Here is a 17,216-nt window from a genome sequence, read left to right on the forward strand (position 1 = left end):
AACATTTTTTAATTGTGGAACAAATTGAATGAAACATAGCATTTGTATAAGAATATTTGCCCTACATCCGAACATTTTGACATACAGAACCAATATCATAACAGATTAATTTCGTATGACGAGGTTTGACTGTAACATAACTCTTTCAACAACTACTTGAGGGCTGCTTTTCCCGATGAAATCGACTCGGTAAGGTAAAAAACGGCAACAATTAGAAATATCCCTAGGAACTCACCTCAATCCATGAAATATGAGATTTTTAATTTCTGTTCCAACTACCACTGTCACTCCCTACAAAATATCCAAATAACCAGCAATATTTTGTGATCCATCTTGCAATTACCATAGTGACCATCCCTGCTTATCCCTTCTATCATTCTACATTGTCACAGATCGGTAGATTTAAATGGCTAAATGATCAAATGGAAGGAATGCCGGTAGCAATGATAATTATAATAAATATATATATATTATAATAATTATAAGTATTCTAATTAGTGTTAAGACATTTATAAATACATCAAGTCTCCGCAACTATACATATGGAACTGTTTGATGTCTGATTGTACGGAGGTATTATTAGGTAGTTTACTGGATTAGCTTAACCCTCTCACAACGAGGCTATTTTAGCACAGCAATTTGTACCTCGGACATTGCTGTAGGAAAGCTGTGTCTTACCACCAATTTATATTGGACAACTAAACAAATATGTATAGGAAAACTGAGAAATTTCTCTACAAACTGATATATTTTGCTTGCAGTTAACATAGGAAGAAGATATCATAATCTGAGTTTGCTATTATTCGGGGTTATGAGTTATTCCTTTTGATTTGCCTAATTTTATGCGTTTTTAAATGTTATACTGCGCCACCCCTACCAGTTCCCGCTTCACTATCATATTCACTGTCTTGTAACATAAAATCGTTTGTCCTGCTCAAATTAAATCATTGAGAAGAATTTTTTTTGGCCATTTTGAATAAATTTCAAGGAAGACGAACTTTTATGAACAAGCACTGCTAGCACATTTGCGCAGAAATAGCTTTATAATAGTAGTGCAGACTATATCGCATTTATCAAGGCTGAAAAGCGGTTGCGGTGATACAAATTTATAACAAATTAAATGAACTTTTAAAAGCTCTATGTAATCCCAACACTTTCAGGATTTGTTTTCAAGTCATGGACGAATAACCTAATATTGTTTGGATCCATCATAAAAGGGTTACTAAATACCAAATCTTTAAAAGCAATGTTGATAAAAGACTGAATTACTCACCACCACTATTGCTGTAGGGTGCTGTTCGACTTGGTTTATTAAATCCCCTTATTGGGCCACCTCCGGTGCTGTTGCCATATCCACTAGTAGTGTCGGTTCCATATCCACCACTACCATATCCACCAGTGCTTCCATTGCCATATCCACCACTGGTTCCACTGTTGTATCCACTGCTATTTGCACTACCATACCCTCCAGTGCTTCCACCTCCGTAGCTTCCACTGTTGCTATACCCACCACTACTTCCTCCAGCGTAATTAGCATTTTGAAATCCACCACCACTACTAGAACTGTCCCAGTTGCTCTGTTGCTGATTGCCACCCCAGCTTCCACTTCCACCTGAAAATCCCGCAAGAGGTTAATGAAGAACGAAGCGGAGAACACCGCGATATAAAGTGTATTCACTATATATGCAAAGCTCACCACTATTTCCATAGCCATCCCCTCCGCCGACTCCGCCAGCCTGGTTGAAACCTCCACTACTATATCCTCCTCCCTGGTTAAAATTTCCACTGCTGTTGTATCCTCCTCCATAATTTGCTAGAGGAAAGAAACACCACTGCATGATATCATAGGCCCACAACAAGAGATGGACATTTGGATTGAACTGGTTTTTGTGTACATCGAACCCATCGCATAACCACCATGTTACACACGAGGCCCCAAATTGAACCGTTTTTACTACACTTCTATTAGAAATAACATTATGACGCACAGGCGCATACACATATACATCGACAGATATCTAATGAAGAAGTAGAACAAAGTTCAAATGTCTACTTAACTTTGCTTTCAGCTACCAGAAGTTTCATGCATCTGCATTCATCAAGCTGTACTAGTACTAGCATAGTGACTATGCTACTATATATATATATATAGATTTATATATAGAATTATGTATATATAGATAAATGTATTCATATAGATTTATATATATACATATATAAATATATATATGTATGCAGATACACACGACCTGTTTCCGTAGCATATAAACAAACCTAATAAAATAGAAAATCTGAAGTATTCAACGTTTGTTCAAACTGGTAGGTTTTAGAATATTAAAACCAAATGTTATGAAAATATTCCTATGGAATACAGCGTAGCCGATTTATTTCAGGTTAAGAGGTGATGGTGATAGAGATAACAGCAAACTTGCTCCAACTTACACCAGGTAATATTCAAATTGACTTACAATTGAGGCTACCATTTTTGTAGCTCAAATGTTGTTTGCTTTTGTTTTATATTATTTGCAATGTTCACAAGCCTCCTCATTTTAATTTATGCAACTGTTTTGTTGTGACAAACTTTAAAGGTCAATCTTTAAATTGTCAATATACAATGTGTATGGTGAGGTGATAGTAAGCAGAGGTTTACTGTAGTAGCAATAAATTGACACAAACAATCGGAACAAAATGGACCAAGGAATGGATGTAGATTTAAAGGTTGACTTGCAACAAAATTCACATTACAGTTATTTGGTATCAAAAGATTCACTGTCTTACTCTGCTGTGTGGTAGGTGCAAAATATGTGGAAATGTGATTACAAGCTCTTAAAAGATCCGCCGTAAATTAGAATCTCTTTCCAAAATGGCTCAAATGGGACGTACTTGAACAAAATGGCTTCTGTTCACACTTTTATGCAACCTCATTCGTCGAAATATTTTCACAAATATACTTCACGCATTCAATAAAACTATGTCTATTGGCCTTACGCGTCTATTTTATCATCATTCTAATGCTGTCACTTTGAGCGCTGATATCTCAAACCTACCGTAAAAATTCATCCAATTTTTTAACCTTATACTGAACGATAAATAAATAATCACAATGTTTGAGTACGTCGACGAAATAGGGAGATTCCAAACTACGGCGTTGTCATGATGGCTGCGATTAACTGTTCGTTTTTGAGCTTTTAAGAGCTTGTAATCACACTTTCACATATTTTGTACCTACAACACAGCAGAGTAAGACATGGTGAATCTTTTGATACCAAATAACTGTAATGTGAATTTTGTTGCAAGTAAACTTTTAAGCTACCATAAACCTTTTAAGAGATAGAAAATACTTACACTGATTGCCAAATCCCTGGCCATAGTCACCTCGACTGAACCTAGAGACATGAAAAAGAAAATGCGTGTTATAATTGCTACATATTTATAAAAAAAAAACTTTTGCTGCCGAAGGACGAAAATCCAATTCTTACAGCTAAACGCTGGTTCACACTATATCGCCATATCTCGGCGATGGTGCCATTATACTTCGGTGATCGTCAACGATAGCAATGTTCACATTATCACAAACCCATCCGCGTTTGCATCAGCAAACACTCTGTGACGTAGTGTTCTCACTTTTCTTTTTAAATTTTCGCAAAGAAACCTCTTTGTTTTTGCGTGCTTGAATCAAATACTAGTCTCGCAGCAACTACACAAACGGAAATCAATAGATCTCGCTATCCACGAATTACTATCGCCGAAATGGTTTACATTAAATAGGTAGCTGTCGATGCTCGACGAAATATCGAGAAAGTGTGACAGCTGCAAACTTTACCGACGTACAGACGCTTCCCAACTTGGGAACGAGTTACGTTCCAAACGATCGTTCGTAAAGTGAATTCGTTCATAAGTTGCCTCAGTGCTATATTTTGTATTATAATCTATGTTTAAGGCCTATATAAGTATATTGAAGGTTTGTATAAGTATGTTTAAGGCTTGTATAAGTAACCTGTATTGGTTTGTACTGAAGAAACATTTAGTAAAATGGAGAGAATATTGTGGTGGACGCCGGGCCATGACACTGCATTTCTTATTTATTGCTCGTGCTGCCCTTTTTATTATATTGTTGTTTTTCTCGTTATGCTATCACTTATCGTTGTTGTCTAATTTTATTGTGTGTGTTGTCCTTTTATTATAGCGTTGTTTCACTCGTTATGCTATCACTTATCGTCACTTATATTGTTGTCATACCAACGCACTAGCGATCCTATTTATTCACCTTGTTTGCCGGTGTTCTTACTGGTTGCCGTTAGCCAGAACGGTTTATATGATTGTATATAAATGAGCGCTCACTTAGTTGAGCAGAGCAGATAGCCATACGCTCCTTGGCTAGTGAAATTTCCTTCGCTAATAAAAAGCTGAATGAAACTACACGCACTCTCTTCTCTTTATTTACAATAATTCCTTTCACATTCCTTTGCAAATTCCTTTACAATACGTCCAGTAAAAATAAAAAAGTTCTTTGCGCACTAGAGATACGTTCATGCACTTATGCACTGCAACAAACTGGGCAGAGGAAGGTGGATGCTGGGTGGTGCTTCCGAGTAGTGTCTCTTTTCGCCGCTAATACCGTCGCTATTAGCGGCGGACATACGCGCAGGCATGTTCGTATGCACCGTTGTTCGTAACTCGAATGTTCGTAAGTAGGGGAGCTTCTGTATACAGGTTGCTTCGTCAATGCCATCGGTCTACGGGTCACATAATCGATGATGAACGCCGAGAAGAAAACGCCATCATATGATGGTATAGTGTGAACCAGCCTTTTGAAACATTTCTTTGTTTTATTGAATAGCAAACAAATGATTGTCCGAAGCCTTTCCATGTTCATTTTATAATCTTCAAGCATTAATAAGCACTGTTAAACCATAAATTTTCATAATGGAATTCAAATAGGTCAACAATCTTTTGAAACGGTGAATTTCACCCCTGCAATTATTTTTTCAAACTCGGTTTCAACACAAAAATGTTTCTTACGTTCAATAGTATCCTGAAGAACAATTAAAATTCAACATAAACATCTGTACTGTTTAAACGCAACTGCATTGCGACTGATGCTGCTATGACGAAATCTGATGTTTCGATCAAAAAGTCGCAGCAATATCAAATTATTTCCAGTACACTGCGGTTTGTATCAGATTAGTCGGTCAGAATGCAAGGAAATTTGCTTGATATCAATATAATATTTCGGCTTTTTTGTGAATCTGTAAGCATAATTTGGCCAAAACCAAATGGTTGAATAAAAATCCAAACTTGATCGTCTTTCCGATTTATTAATGACTGGTAAAAAGAGCATCTAACCTCAAAATCCTATTTTATGAGAGAAGACGGACACCACAAACTTCATGATACCCATTTGATAGGGTTTTCTGGTTCCAAGTTTAATACATTTAATACTGGCCACATGTAAAAAAGCTTCGTAAAATACCATTTACCTTCTATAAATTGAATGTCATTGGAGTGGTGTGCTAATACGGTGGTGCAATGCTGCTAAAAGGGCCTCTTGAGACATTTATGAACAATTATCATACAAACTTTCAATGCTGAATATTCAAAATACTCAGTTGGATAGTCATGTAATTTTTTTTGCCCGCTGTCATTTAATTGAGACTATGTCAGAATTAGTGGTTGGCCTTCGTGCACCCCCAAACCACTTGACAATAGGAGAGTTAAAAGGTGAGAGCATTTGTTGAAACAAAACTGCAAGGACATCTCATCTCTTTTGACTGGATGACTCACCCGCCTCGGCCTCCACGACCTCCTCCACGTCTCATTTCATCCTGGCTCTTTGCCTTCTTCACTTCCACTTTAAATCCTTGAAGATTAAGTTTGCCTTCTGGAGAAGTCTGAGCTTGCACTGTAACATAATAGCCAATTAATGTAACCATTTTAGCAGCAAAAAAGCAACAGCAAATAATCTTAGATATGACAAATTATCCATGTAGCAGTTTATCGAGTTGAAGCTGCCTTAATACCTTAAGATTACCTACACTCTCAAGTGCATATTAACCCTTTGGCAGGGGAAACGACCAAAATGTGGTTTACCAGTTGCGTGGGGAAACGACATTTATGTCTATTTCAGTAGACGTTTATAAAGCTGTCGCCTAGTAACATTAAACAAAGGATATGCACACTAGTAAGTTTTAAATATCGTCAACAAGATATCGGTCGATGATTTACAATATGAAACGATTATCTAAGAGGCCTTGCTTTGTGCTGAAAGCTAAACAAATTGCGCCTCCTTGGAAAATAATAAAAGTCGGAAAAACTAGTCAAACTCGGCTCGACTTTCAAAACAGTAAAATAAAAGATTATTTGATCCTGCGATCGTTAGTGATTTTTTGTCTTATCAGAATAAAAATAATTCAAACGATAAAAGTGATGTAAACTTTTTGGACTTTTAATATACTTGGAATATACAGAAAAAACGATCGTTATGGTGGCTCGCACGGCTACGTTATAGCGTTTGACTCTACCGAAAAAAAATGCTTCCAAGCATTTCATACAGGGACAATTGCACATGGCTGTATTCTTTTTTGAGTAGTAGATATGTGAATGAATGTTTATGTACAAAAAATTTAGTTCATAGAAATAAATTTAAGATTTGAGCTATGCATGTTCATAAAATGTCAATTTTATTGAATTTTCGAAAATAAATTACATGAGGTTCGGTTGTTTTGGTTGGCCTTATACCTGGTCAAAGGGTTAAAGATGTGGTTGCGTCAAATTTGAGTTGATCTTAAAGGAAAGCATTTTTTTCTCTATCAGTTGATTTGTTTGTTGTGTTAGGCGATCTTATTGCCAAAATATTTGAAGATTAAAGTCGAAAAAAATCTGATTGCGGTAAAAACGCTCAGGCCAAAAAACATGCCCAGACTTGCCCAAAATGATGTCACGCATGATATATCTGTCAATATATCTCGTATTCACATCGGCTATTTGCAATAAAAGTCTAGTCCTACGCGGCTCTATTGGCATATATTTTATTTTGTATTTGCTCATGCTGGCTAGAATAATATTTTAAATCCAGCTACAGATACATTATTACCAATGTCTCAAACGAGGAAAATTAAAAACTTGTCATATTAGCTTCTTCTAAATGCTGTGTAAACATCTTAGTACTGACTACCAATTCTACCAGTCTGCGGTAATTCTGTCAAGCAAACTATGAAGAATAAGATCTTTGTATCAGCACAGTTCTGTCGCTACCCACACTAACGATATACAGCCTCCCAAAAGCCCCGCCCACATTATGCCCGTCGCCAATCCTGGGGGTGGGGCTGTATATCATTGCCCACACCGAAAACTAGTTTCTTACGACCGTAAGTAAAATAAGCAAGCTGCGTCTTTGAAAAAAATATACATAGGGATAGCGTTTCAAGGATGAAAAATCTGCTGGAAACTGGATTTGAACTCGCATTCTCCAGTTCTGCGGACATCCATATACCGTATCCAATTCACTACAATATTCTGCAACTCATGTTTTGCATTATCTTCAACAATATCATTTTATTATATAATTTTTACAAGCAAAAATTTTTCATCTCGGCATAAAGCTTTTATTAAAAATACTCATCAAGTCGTGGCCACTCACATAGTTTTAGCTGATACAATAAGACAAATTCATCAAATTATAAATGACAAATTAAAAACATGACAAATTACAAACTCAAACAAAGCATCATGGTTTATGCAGCACACATTCAAGTCTCTCTTTCCCATTTATGGCAGTTTCCACACTGCCAAAGCTGCTTCAGCTGGTGGGACCATTTCCTGTAATCAGTAAAACAAATGCAATAAATATATGCCATTCATAGATATGTCATTCTAACGCGTATCTATTGAAAGCGTTCAAATTGGGAGTTGGCTAGATTGCGAGTGTAATTTTAAAAATGAATAAATGTGTCGCGGTCACAGAAACCATGGTTAAGTCGCAAAGCACGAAGTTGAGTTATCCGACTTTGAAGTTGAACCAACTGAATTTATAATATTGGTAACGATTTTTGTAACACTTGCATCTGGACCAATCAAAGAGTGATCTTTCTGAATCTGAAGTCAGTTTAGCCAATAGAAGTCTTCAACCCTCGGAAAAACCCTCTTAAAACGTTGCTAAGCTAAACAGGAAGTACTGAAAAATGGCGTTCGATAAATATAATCGTTTCTTTTTTGCCAATTTTAAAGATAACTCTGACATTTTGGACACTTATAATCGGTACTTTGGTGTTCCAACTGATGTCAAAAACAGTAAAAGTAAAGGGAATTACGATGATAATTTCCTAACAATTCTTAAAAGATTATTACATTATTTAATCATAAGAATAATTATTCGATTTTATAGGATTATTATCAGATTTAATTATTAGAATAATTATTAGAATTTCCAAGATCAAAGTATATAGTGACCGACAGTGTGCAATATGTTACTGTTGTTACTTTTTTAAAGGTTTTGCTGATGATTTGGCTGTGCCCGATATCGCGGTACTGCCAAGCCGTTTTAAATATCTACAAAATTAAGCAATGCATTTTCTTTAAAATATACAGCTATTTCTGTGACAACCAGCTAAAATCTGTTTAGATTTTTGAACACAGCATAATTTTTTGAATAGAAACACAGAAATCTAGCTGAATATCACAACCTCTTGATATTGGTTGCTAAGACGTTTTGAAATGTAAACAAAATTGGGCATTGGTTTTCGTTTCTCAAACTTTAACACCAGTTTTCTCGGAACTATGTTTTCGCACTAATGGTAAACGCGCATTCAGTTTATTGACCATAAAATCTGCTGTAATTAAGCTAGAATCAAAATTTTTTTTGCAAAATAACTGAAAATTTTTTTCTTTCTGCTAATGTAGATAACTCAAAATCTTACAATCCCGACTTAACCATGGTTTCTGTGATCATGACCCAAATGTTTAAAAGCATAAGTACGCCAAGCCAACGATTCGAAGCTTTGGTTCTGGAAGTTGAAGATTTGCATTGATCAATCGATTTTCTTCACTTTCTACAAGTGAGAAGTGAACATCTAAAGTCAAATCATAAATCTAATTTACTAGATAAAACTGCCACAGAAAATTTGAAGCAAACATAGCTCGGTGAAACGATAAAAAATTATAAAACAATTAATCGTGATAGCAAAAAGTTAAAATTTTATTAATTAGTACATGTATAAATGAGTACTAAAAATATTACCTCTAGTATATATTCATCAATCTAAGCCATTGTATTGCTAGGCGATATGGATTAAAGAGAAGCCGTCAAGAACTCACTGTACATGCGTATCTCACGCGCAAAAAATTACATTATAACCTCAAACAGGGAAAGATAATCTGAATGTAAACTCAACAGTATAACTATAAGAGAGTCAGAGTAAAAGATAAATTTACCTTCATTCTCCTATCTTCCTCCATAGCACTTTAACAACCTGATGCACAGTAAACTCGGAGTCACCTTCACAGTAACTTTACAGCAATTTTTTCAATTCTGTTGTTCATCAATAAAACGTGTCGATCGAGTAACTCATTGAAGTAACGATGTTAATTAATTTAGTAAATATCAATGTCCATGCGATTTAATAATAGAGTAAAATCCCTAGATTTGAGATCTCAGACAACTGGTTTTACGAGTGATAACATTTATTACGACCTATATAAAAATTTTGTGTTGATGATTGGCTAATGAAGCGACCTCATATTTATCACTCGTGGACTCTTTTCAGATGTATCACTAATTACGTCACGAACGAAGCACCCGCTGGAATGTGAGCTTTTTAAAAGATGGCCTCATTCAAACGCATATATCTCTGGACAGGATTGGTCTACAAAAACAAAAATGACATCAAATTGTAGCTGATGTTTTAGCCTTTCATCGGTCTTAATTTCATTAAATCGACCTTTTTGACGCAGCCACATCTTTAAAGATCTATAGCTGTCTGAGCTTACCTTATGTGTTGAGCAATAACTGAGACTAATGAGAACTCAACTCGAAGATATCATTTGCAAAATGCATTCAACAGTAAGTGATGGACATTGTCGCCATGTCACAAAAACCACTCAAGTGAACTTGGTTTTCGATGACACCTCCGGTTAACAAATGTAAACGGACCTCAAGTGGAATGCGAATTTCTTACGTACACAACTTAAATGTAAGAAATTGAACGTGTCCAGAGGCAAAAAAAAACTGAGCCAAATTTGCAAACCTTTCGCTTATACCATTTTACTGTATTTTATGAGCGAATAAAAGACCATACACTTGCTAGGTCTAGAACTTAAGCAGCTTTGGTTGAAGAGTTGTAATATTCTGGTATTTCTTTCAACTGCAGAGGATAAGTAAAATGAAAAACACATATGCTTTAGAATTCACTAGCTACTCAGACCCTAGCTCTTATGAAAAGTATGTATTTTTCCTCTGGCAACATACTGCCAGAATGAAACTCAATAGCTAAAACTGTGAATATTTAATACTATATTAAAAGGTTGTCTAGCATGCTCTTTGATTACAAATGACAATGTGCTTGATGCTACTAACTTACAAACACATTTATCAACGGCATCGAAGTCTTGGAATGTAATAAAACAGAACCCTTTCCTCTTGCTGGTCTCTTTGTCAGTAAATGTCTCAACTCGCTCAATAGTTCCAAACTGGCTAAAATACTGAGTGAGATCATCCTCAGTGATCTGATCCCTCAGGCCACCCAAGAACACTTTGTTAACCTTCTGTTCTCTTTCACTTCGTCCCTGCGAGGTTTCCTATAAAGGCAGATTATTAACAACCTTTTTGGAGATGCAGAGTTGGTAAATAGTATTCCATTCATTAATTGCGAATTGAAAACTTGCATGGGTCTAGAGCGTAAAAAACATTACCTTAGGGACGACCCTCTTAGTGTCTACTCTTTTACCACCAAGAGAATGAGGCCTGTCAGCCTGGAGTCTGTCGACACATTCCGATTTGTCAAAAGCCACAAATCCAAATCCCCTAGATCTAAAAATTTAAATACTGTTAAAAATGTACAAAAGCCACGATGAAACAGTTGGCAAACGTAAAATTCATTGAAGTAATACATAACCACAAACCTTCTTGTTTGCGAGTCTTTCATCACTATGCAATCTAGGATTTCGCCATATTTGGAAAAATAGCTCTTCATTGCCTCATCATCTGTCTCAGGGTGCAGTCCTCCAATGAACACCTTCCTTAAATGCTCAGCTTCCAACTATAACAACATACACATTACAACATACATGCATTTTCAGTCATAGCATTACATTAACAGACGAAATCTGAGATTTTCCACGATTGCTAAAAATCTTTTGTAACATTTTACTCAGGGTTGGCAAAAGTATTGATACTTTTAAAAGTATCACATCCCTGATATATATTATGATATTTATTAATATTTTTGATATTTATGATATTTTCGAAACAAATGACATTTGGAAAAAGTTTGAAGCTAGGTTGAACTCGTCTGGTGTTTACATTGTGATTGATGTATTTTATAGGTTATATGGGACCAGTCAGCAATGTTTAATACCAAACACTTGATTTATTGTAGGTCTAGTATAATAATAATATTTATAAATATGAAACTGTTCGTCAAACATTGGATTGGAAATCATGAATGCAAAGTGCAAAATAGTGCAAATAGTAAATACACACTATGATAGTCCAAGCATGTTCTAATGTCCTCCTCTTGTCTAGTTTAGGTTTTTGTAAACAAACACCAGCTTGTCAGCCTTCACCACACCGAGACGACTTCTCAACTTGCTGTGAACCAGTCCACATGATGGAAACACACACTCAACACTAGCAGTCAGAGTTATATCATCACATTTATCTATAGATTTTATACTGAGCCAGAATTCTTTGAAGCTATTCATTGAAAGATTTTTACAGAAAATGATGAGATACTTTGTCATCTCAGTGAGCCAGTGTAATGTGCTTACAATTATGTTTCTGGGTCTCAGATTGTTCAATTCAAAATCATGGATTATGAAGTTTAAAGGGTTTTTGGTAGGCTGGTCTTTCAATAAGGCAATAAAATATAACAGTTTAACATGATATAATCAGGTTAAGGAGATAGTACTGGGATGAAGGAATACAATTTAGATCTGAAAAACTCTTCTCAACACAAACACTAATTAGTTGGTCTAGCCAATGTCACCCCCTTGGTCTGGCTGTCTTTGTTTGTCTGTGTTGGGTAAGCCTTATAAGCACCTATACAAGTATTTGATGATTTTAGGTGTTATTTAGTGTTTTTAGACTGTTAGCAATAGTTGTAAGGTAAAAAAGGAATGATAAAATGGATATTTTTCAAAAATATCAAATTTTTGTTTACCCAAAAATATCCTATCTATCGGCAATATATATCGGTGATACAGTGCACCCTCGAGATACGATTACCCTGATATACGATTTTTTTCACCTTACGAAGTCAAACGTGATATCTTCACCTCGCTATACGAATTTTATTTCACCATACGATTTTGAGAAAAGTTTCGCCCAAATAAAATTTGGCGGTCAGTGTGCTCATAATGCACGTTGAAATAAAAAAAAACACCGAAATATAGTTTGCCGAAAACATTTTCAGAACGTTTAGAAGAGACACGATGATCGACTTCTCTCATGTCAGCATTCCGCGTGGAAAATTTCGTGTAAAATACACAAGCAAGAGCAAATATTCATTTGTAGCGTTATTATAGCTTTTACTATAAACTTTTAAGTCGGCATACGTATATAACTACAAGTATCTACATTTAATTCGTTAGCTATGGAATCTGAGACCGATACAAATCTTACAAAACAAAGGAAAACTGATTTCTATGTCAACAAAATTGGATGTCGTAATTAAGAAGTAAGCACCCATATTATTAACGTTGTCAAGGAATATGATCGCAACCAATCAGCATTTGCAATTATCATTAAAACAAGAACTCCATTAAAGCAAGCACAAGAGCTTCCGACTGAAGATTTGAATGAGCTAGGTCATGCACGCTATCAGCATTCAAAAGGAGCAACCATTTAGTAAAGGCGAGGATGCAGAAGATACAGAAAACCCCACATTCGCAGAAATATTTCAAGTGTTTAATTTACTGATGTGGACTGGTACATTAAAACAATGCGTGTATAATATATATTATTTATCTCTTGTGTGGCATGTTTGTCATATTTTATTCATTCTATTTGTTTCCTTTCGATTTTATGGTTTTATTTTCTTGTTTAACCATGTCTTTGCAGGTGGGCTTGTTATCTCCTACGTGAATACAATTCATCGTATGTATGTAACTCATATAACTAGCTACTAAAAATAGTTGACGCATTTACATTACTTTCTGAATCTTGTTAAAGCCCTTTCCTCTAGGGTATAAATACGTATAAACTTTGTACGTATGGTTACATTGAATCTTGAGCACATTTCATACAAGAAAAACTACTGTAGCACCTTCTCTGGATCCTTCTACAAGCTTTAGCTAGCTAAAAGTTTTCTGCATTGCACCAGCATTTCTTTTTCTTTTAAAGATGTGGTTGCGTCAAATTTAAGTTGATCTTAAAAAAAAGCATTTTTTTCTCTATCAGTTGATATGTTGTTTGTTGTGTTACGCGATCGCATTGCCAAGATATTTGAAGATTAAAACCGAAAAAATCTGATCGCCGTAAAAACGCTCAGGCCACAAAAACGTGCCCAGACTTGCCCAAAATGATGTCACGCGTTAGGCAACCTGTCTCTATCTCTCATATTCACATCGGCTATTTGCGATAAAAGTCTAGTCTTACACGGCTCTATTGGCATATATTTTATTTTGTATTTGCTCATGTTGGCTAGAATAAAATTTTAAATCCTGCTACAGATGCATTATTATGAATGTTTCAAAGGCCTCAAATAACGAAAATTGAAAATTTGTTCTACTCACTTTCTCCAAATGTTGTGTAAACATTTGGGTACCGACTACCAATTCTACCGGTCTACGGTAATTCTGTCAAGTCAACTATGTATAACGCGGTCTTTGTATCAGCAGTTCTGCAGCTACCCATACTAACGATATACAGCCTTCCATAAGCCCCGCCCACATTATGTCTGTCGCCTATCCTTAGGGCGGGGCTGTATATCATTGCCTACACCGTCTACGTACTAGTTTCTTACTAGTAGTATTCTTACCGAATACTACCGAAGTGAAATAAGCAAGCCACGTCTTTGAAAAGAATATAGATAGGGATAGAGTTTTAAAGATGAGAAGTCTGCTGGAAACTGGATTTGAACTCATTCTCCAGTTCTGCGGACATCCATATACCATATCCAATTCCCTACGATATTCTGCAAATCATGTTTTGCATTATCTTCAACAATATGATTTTATTATATAATTTTTACAAGCAAAAATATTTTCATCTCGGCATAAAGCTTTTATTAAAAATATTCATCAAGTCGTGGCCACTCAGATAGTATTAGCTGATACAATAAGACAAACTCATCTACTGCAACAAACTCAAACAAAACATCATGGCTTATGCAGCACACATTCAAGTCTCTATTTCCCCTTTATGGCAGTTTCCACACTGACAAAGCTTCTTCGGCTGGTGGGACGACATAAACATTCTGCAATCAGTAAAACAAATCCAATAAATATATGTCATTCGTAGATATGTCATTCTAAAGCGTATCTATTGACAGCTTCCAAATTGGGAGTTAAATAGATTGCGAGTGTAATTTTAAAAACGAATAAACATTTAATAAAGGCACAAGCACGCCAAGCCAACGATTCGAAGCTTTGGTTCTGGAAATTAAAGATTTGCAATGATCAATCGATTTTACCCACTTCCTACGAGTGAAAATAATTTGTAATCATGACTCTAATTTACCAAAGAAAATTCGAAAAAAGTATTAAAGCTAGGTAAAACGGCAGATAAGCTATGAAACGATGATTGGAGATAGCAAAGAATTATCATTTTATTAATTAGTATATGTATTTATGACTATAAAAATATTACATTTACTTAAGTATAGAAGACTCTAAGTTAATTTACCTCCATTCTGTCTTCCTCTGCAGCAAAACGCTGCTGACGCCTGTCAGCTTTGACCATAGGCTGTCTACTCCAATCTTTTACTAAAAGTTGCTCAGATAGCTCTGAGTCGCAGTCGCTCGAACTTGAAGCCATTTTAAAACTATGTATAACTTAGTAATTGTTGAAACGCGTTGAATCAGTAACGATGAGAATTCTCTAACGATGAGAATCTTCGAGACCACAGACAACGCGTTTTACGAGTGATAACATTTATTACGGCCTATATAAAAATTTCGCGCTCATGATTGGCTAACGAAGCGACCTCATATTTATCGCTCGTGGTTTCGTTTCAGATATCTTGCTTGTGACGTCACGAAAGAGGCATCCGCTGGAACGTGAGCTTTTTAAAAGAGGGCCTCATTCAAACGCATATATCTCTGGACAGGGTTGGTCTACAGAGACAAAAATGGCATCAAATTGTAGCTGATTTTTCAGCCTTTTATGGGTTTTAATTTCATTAAATTGAATTTTTTGACGCAACCACATCTTTAAACCAGAAGAAAAATGGGACAGGACTAGACAACCTTCTTTAGCTTGCTAAAAATTCCATTTTATTACGTATTAAATTAATCTTCAAGTGTACAGCAACATATATAGCATTGATACGTTATTTCCTCCTCCCTGCTTTATTCGCTACAATATACCAGCTAAAGTCACGTTACTCCAAAGGTATGTACGTTCTGTATAGTAAATAAAATTTCATTTTTCTTTTCGGTAGCTATTAAATGGTCAGGTGTGTGAGAGGCTGCTTTCGATAACTGACAGAATTCTGGTCGAAAAATGTTTCAACCAGACACGCTAAATTTTACAATGAAAGTGAAGACAAACTTATGAAGGATAAAATTTCGTGATAAAAAGTTGAAATTCATTAAAATAGTTCAAAATACATACTAAAACTTGGTTTTAAGGGTGAGTTTGGCAAGCTAAACTTATTTGAAGTGAATTTAACAATTATGTTACGCGTACCTTTTGAAGGTAAGAACTTGTTACCGTACGAGCAGCATTTGGTACACAGATTACAATTTTACAGTATTGCAGATTATAATCACTAGGTGCACTTAATACAATGCAGCTAATGTAGGTAACTATAGTTACTAAAGTTAACATACTATTTTGTTACTAATTTTCAATATGTACAGCATTTTTATAAAATTTTGGACATTTTTACCTTTTTTTTCCCATTGTATAATTACAATGGGTTCTATACCCGGACATACGATTTTTTTCGCCATACGACGCCAGCCTTGGAACGGATTACCATCGTATCTCGAGGGTGCACTGTATATATCAAGCGATATATCAAACCAACCCTGATTTTACTACAAACAACCCATACTAAGAATGGAAATAAATAATTGTAACTGCATCGCTACAACCTTAGTCCTGCATTTAAAGTGGGCGAACAAATGAAAGGGCGATATGAGAATTTGAACAGCAGTAAGTGCAAATTTAAGTCACATCTACCAACAAATTTGCTTGTTATCAAGACTTGCATTTAATTTCATAACAGGGTGTAGATTCAATGGAGTTTCAATATACAGTAGACGCTCCTATAATGTATACCTCCTGTAACGTGAATTTCAGATAACGCAAAGAACTTGTGTAAAGTTTTTGCTTCGTACTATGTAATGTTTCCCATAACATAAAATGTCATGTTGAGACAAGTTCTCAAATTCGATTTGAATGGTAGCCTACTTTGCCGCACTTCGGAGAAGAAAAAAAATGACGTACGTATAACCTTATATCTATTATATATACAACTTCCACGACGTTCTAGTTCGCCATGATAGGTTAGCAGATATGAAAAATGGATATTTTTCAAAAATATCAATTTTTTTGACCCAAAAATATCGATTTTTGACCCAAAAATATCATATCTATCGGCGATATATATCGATGATATATATCAAGCGATATATATCAAACCAACCCTGACTAGACCAATTAATTAGTGTTTGAGTTGAGAAGTTTTTCAGATCTAAATTGTATTCCTTCATCCCAGTGTTATCTCCCTAACCTGATTATCTCATCTCATGTTAAACTGTTATATTTTATTGCCTTATTGGAAGACCAGCCTACTGAAAACCCTTTGAACTTTATAATCCATTATTTTGAATTA

General features: G+C 35.4%; 1 protein-coding gene across 1 annotated transcript in view; it reads right to left on the minus strand.

Moving 5' to 3' along the window:
- The window catches only part of LOC137387168 (heterogeneous nuclear ribonucleoprotein A0-like), a 32,366-nt gene that overhangs the window by 1,322 nt on the left and 13,828 nt on the right, over positions 1-17,216 (minus strand). The window contains exons 2-9 of the mRNA XM_068073495.1: positions 11,116-11,252; positions 10,906-11,023; positions 10,575-10,791; positions 5,785-5,902; positions 3,346-3,386; positions 1,697-1,813; positions 1,274-1,612; positions 236-291 (exon numbers count right to left, since the gene is read on the minus strand). Of these exons, the coding sequence (XP_067929596.1) occupies positions 260-291; positions 1,274-1,612; positions 1,697-1,813; positions 3,346-3,386; positions 5,785-5,902; positions 10,575-10,791; positions 10,906-11,023; positions 11,116-11,252 (1,119 nt within the window). The 3' untranslated portion in view covers positions 236-259. The remainder of the gene's footprint in view (positions 1-235; positions 292-1,273; positions 1,613-1,696; positions 1,814-3,345; positions 3,387-5,784; positions 5,903-10,574; positions 10,792-10,905; positions 11,024-11,115; positions 11,253-17,216) is intronic.

The sequence above is a fragment of the Watersipora subatra genome, chromosome 2 (genome assembly GCF_963576615.1).
Source record: "Watersipora subatra chromosome 2, tzWatSuba1.1, whole genome shotgun sequence".
NCBI lineage: Eukaryota > Metazoa > Bryozoa > Gymnolaemata > Cheilostomatida > Watersiporidae > Watersipora > Watersipora subatra.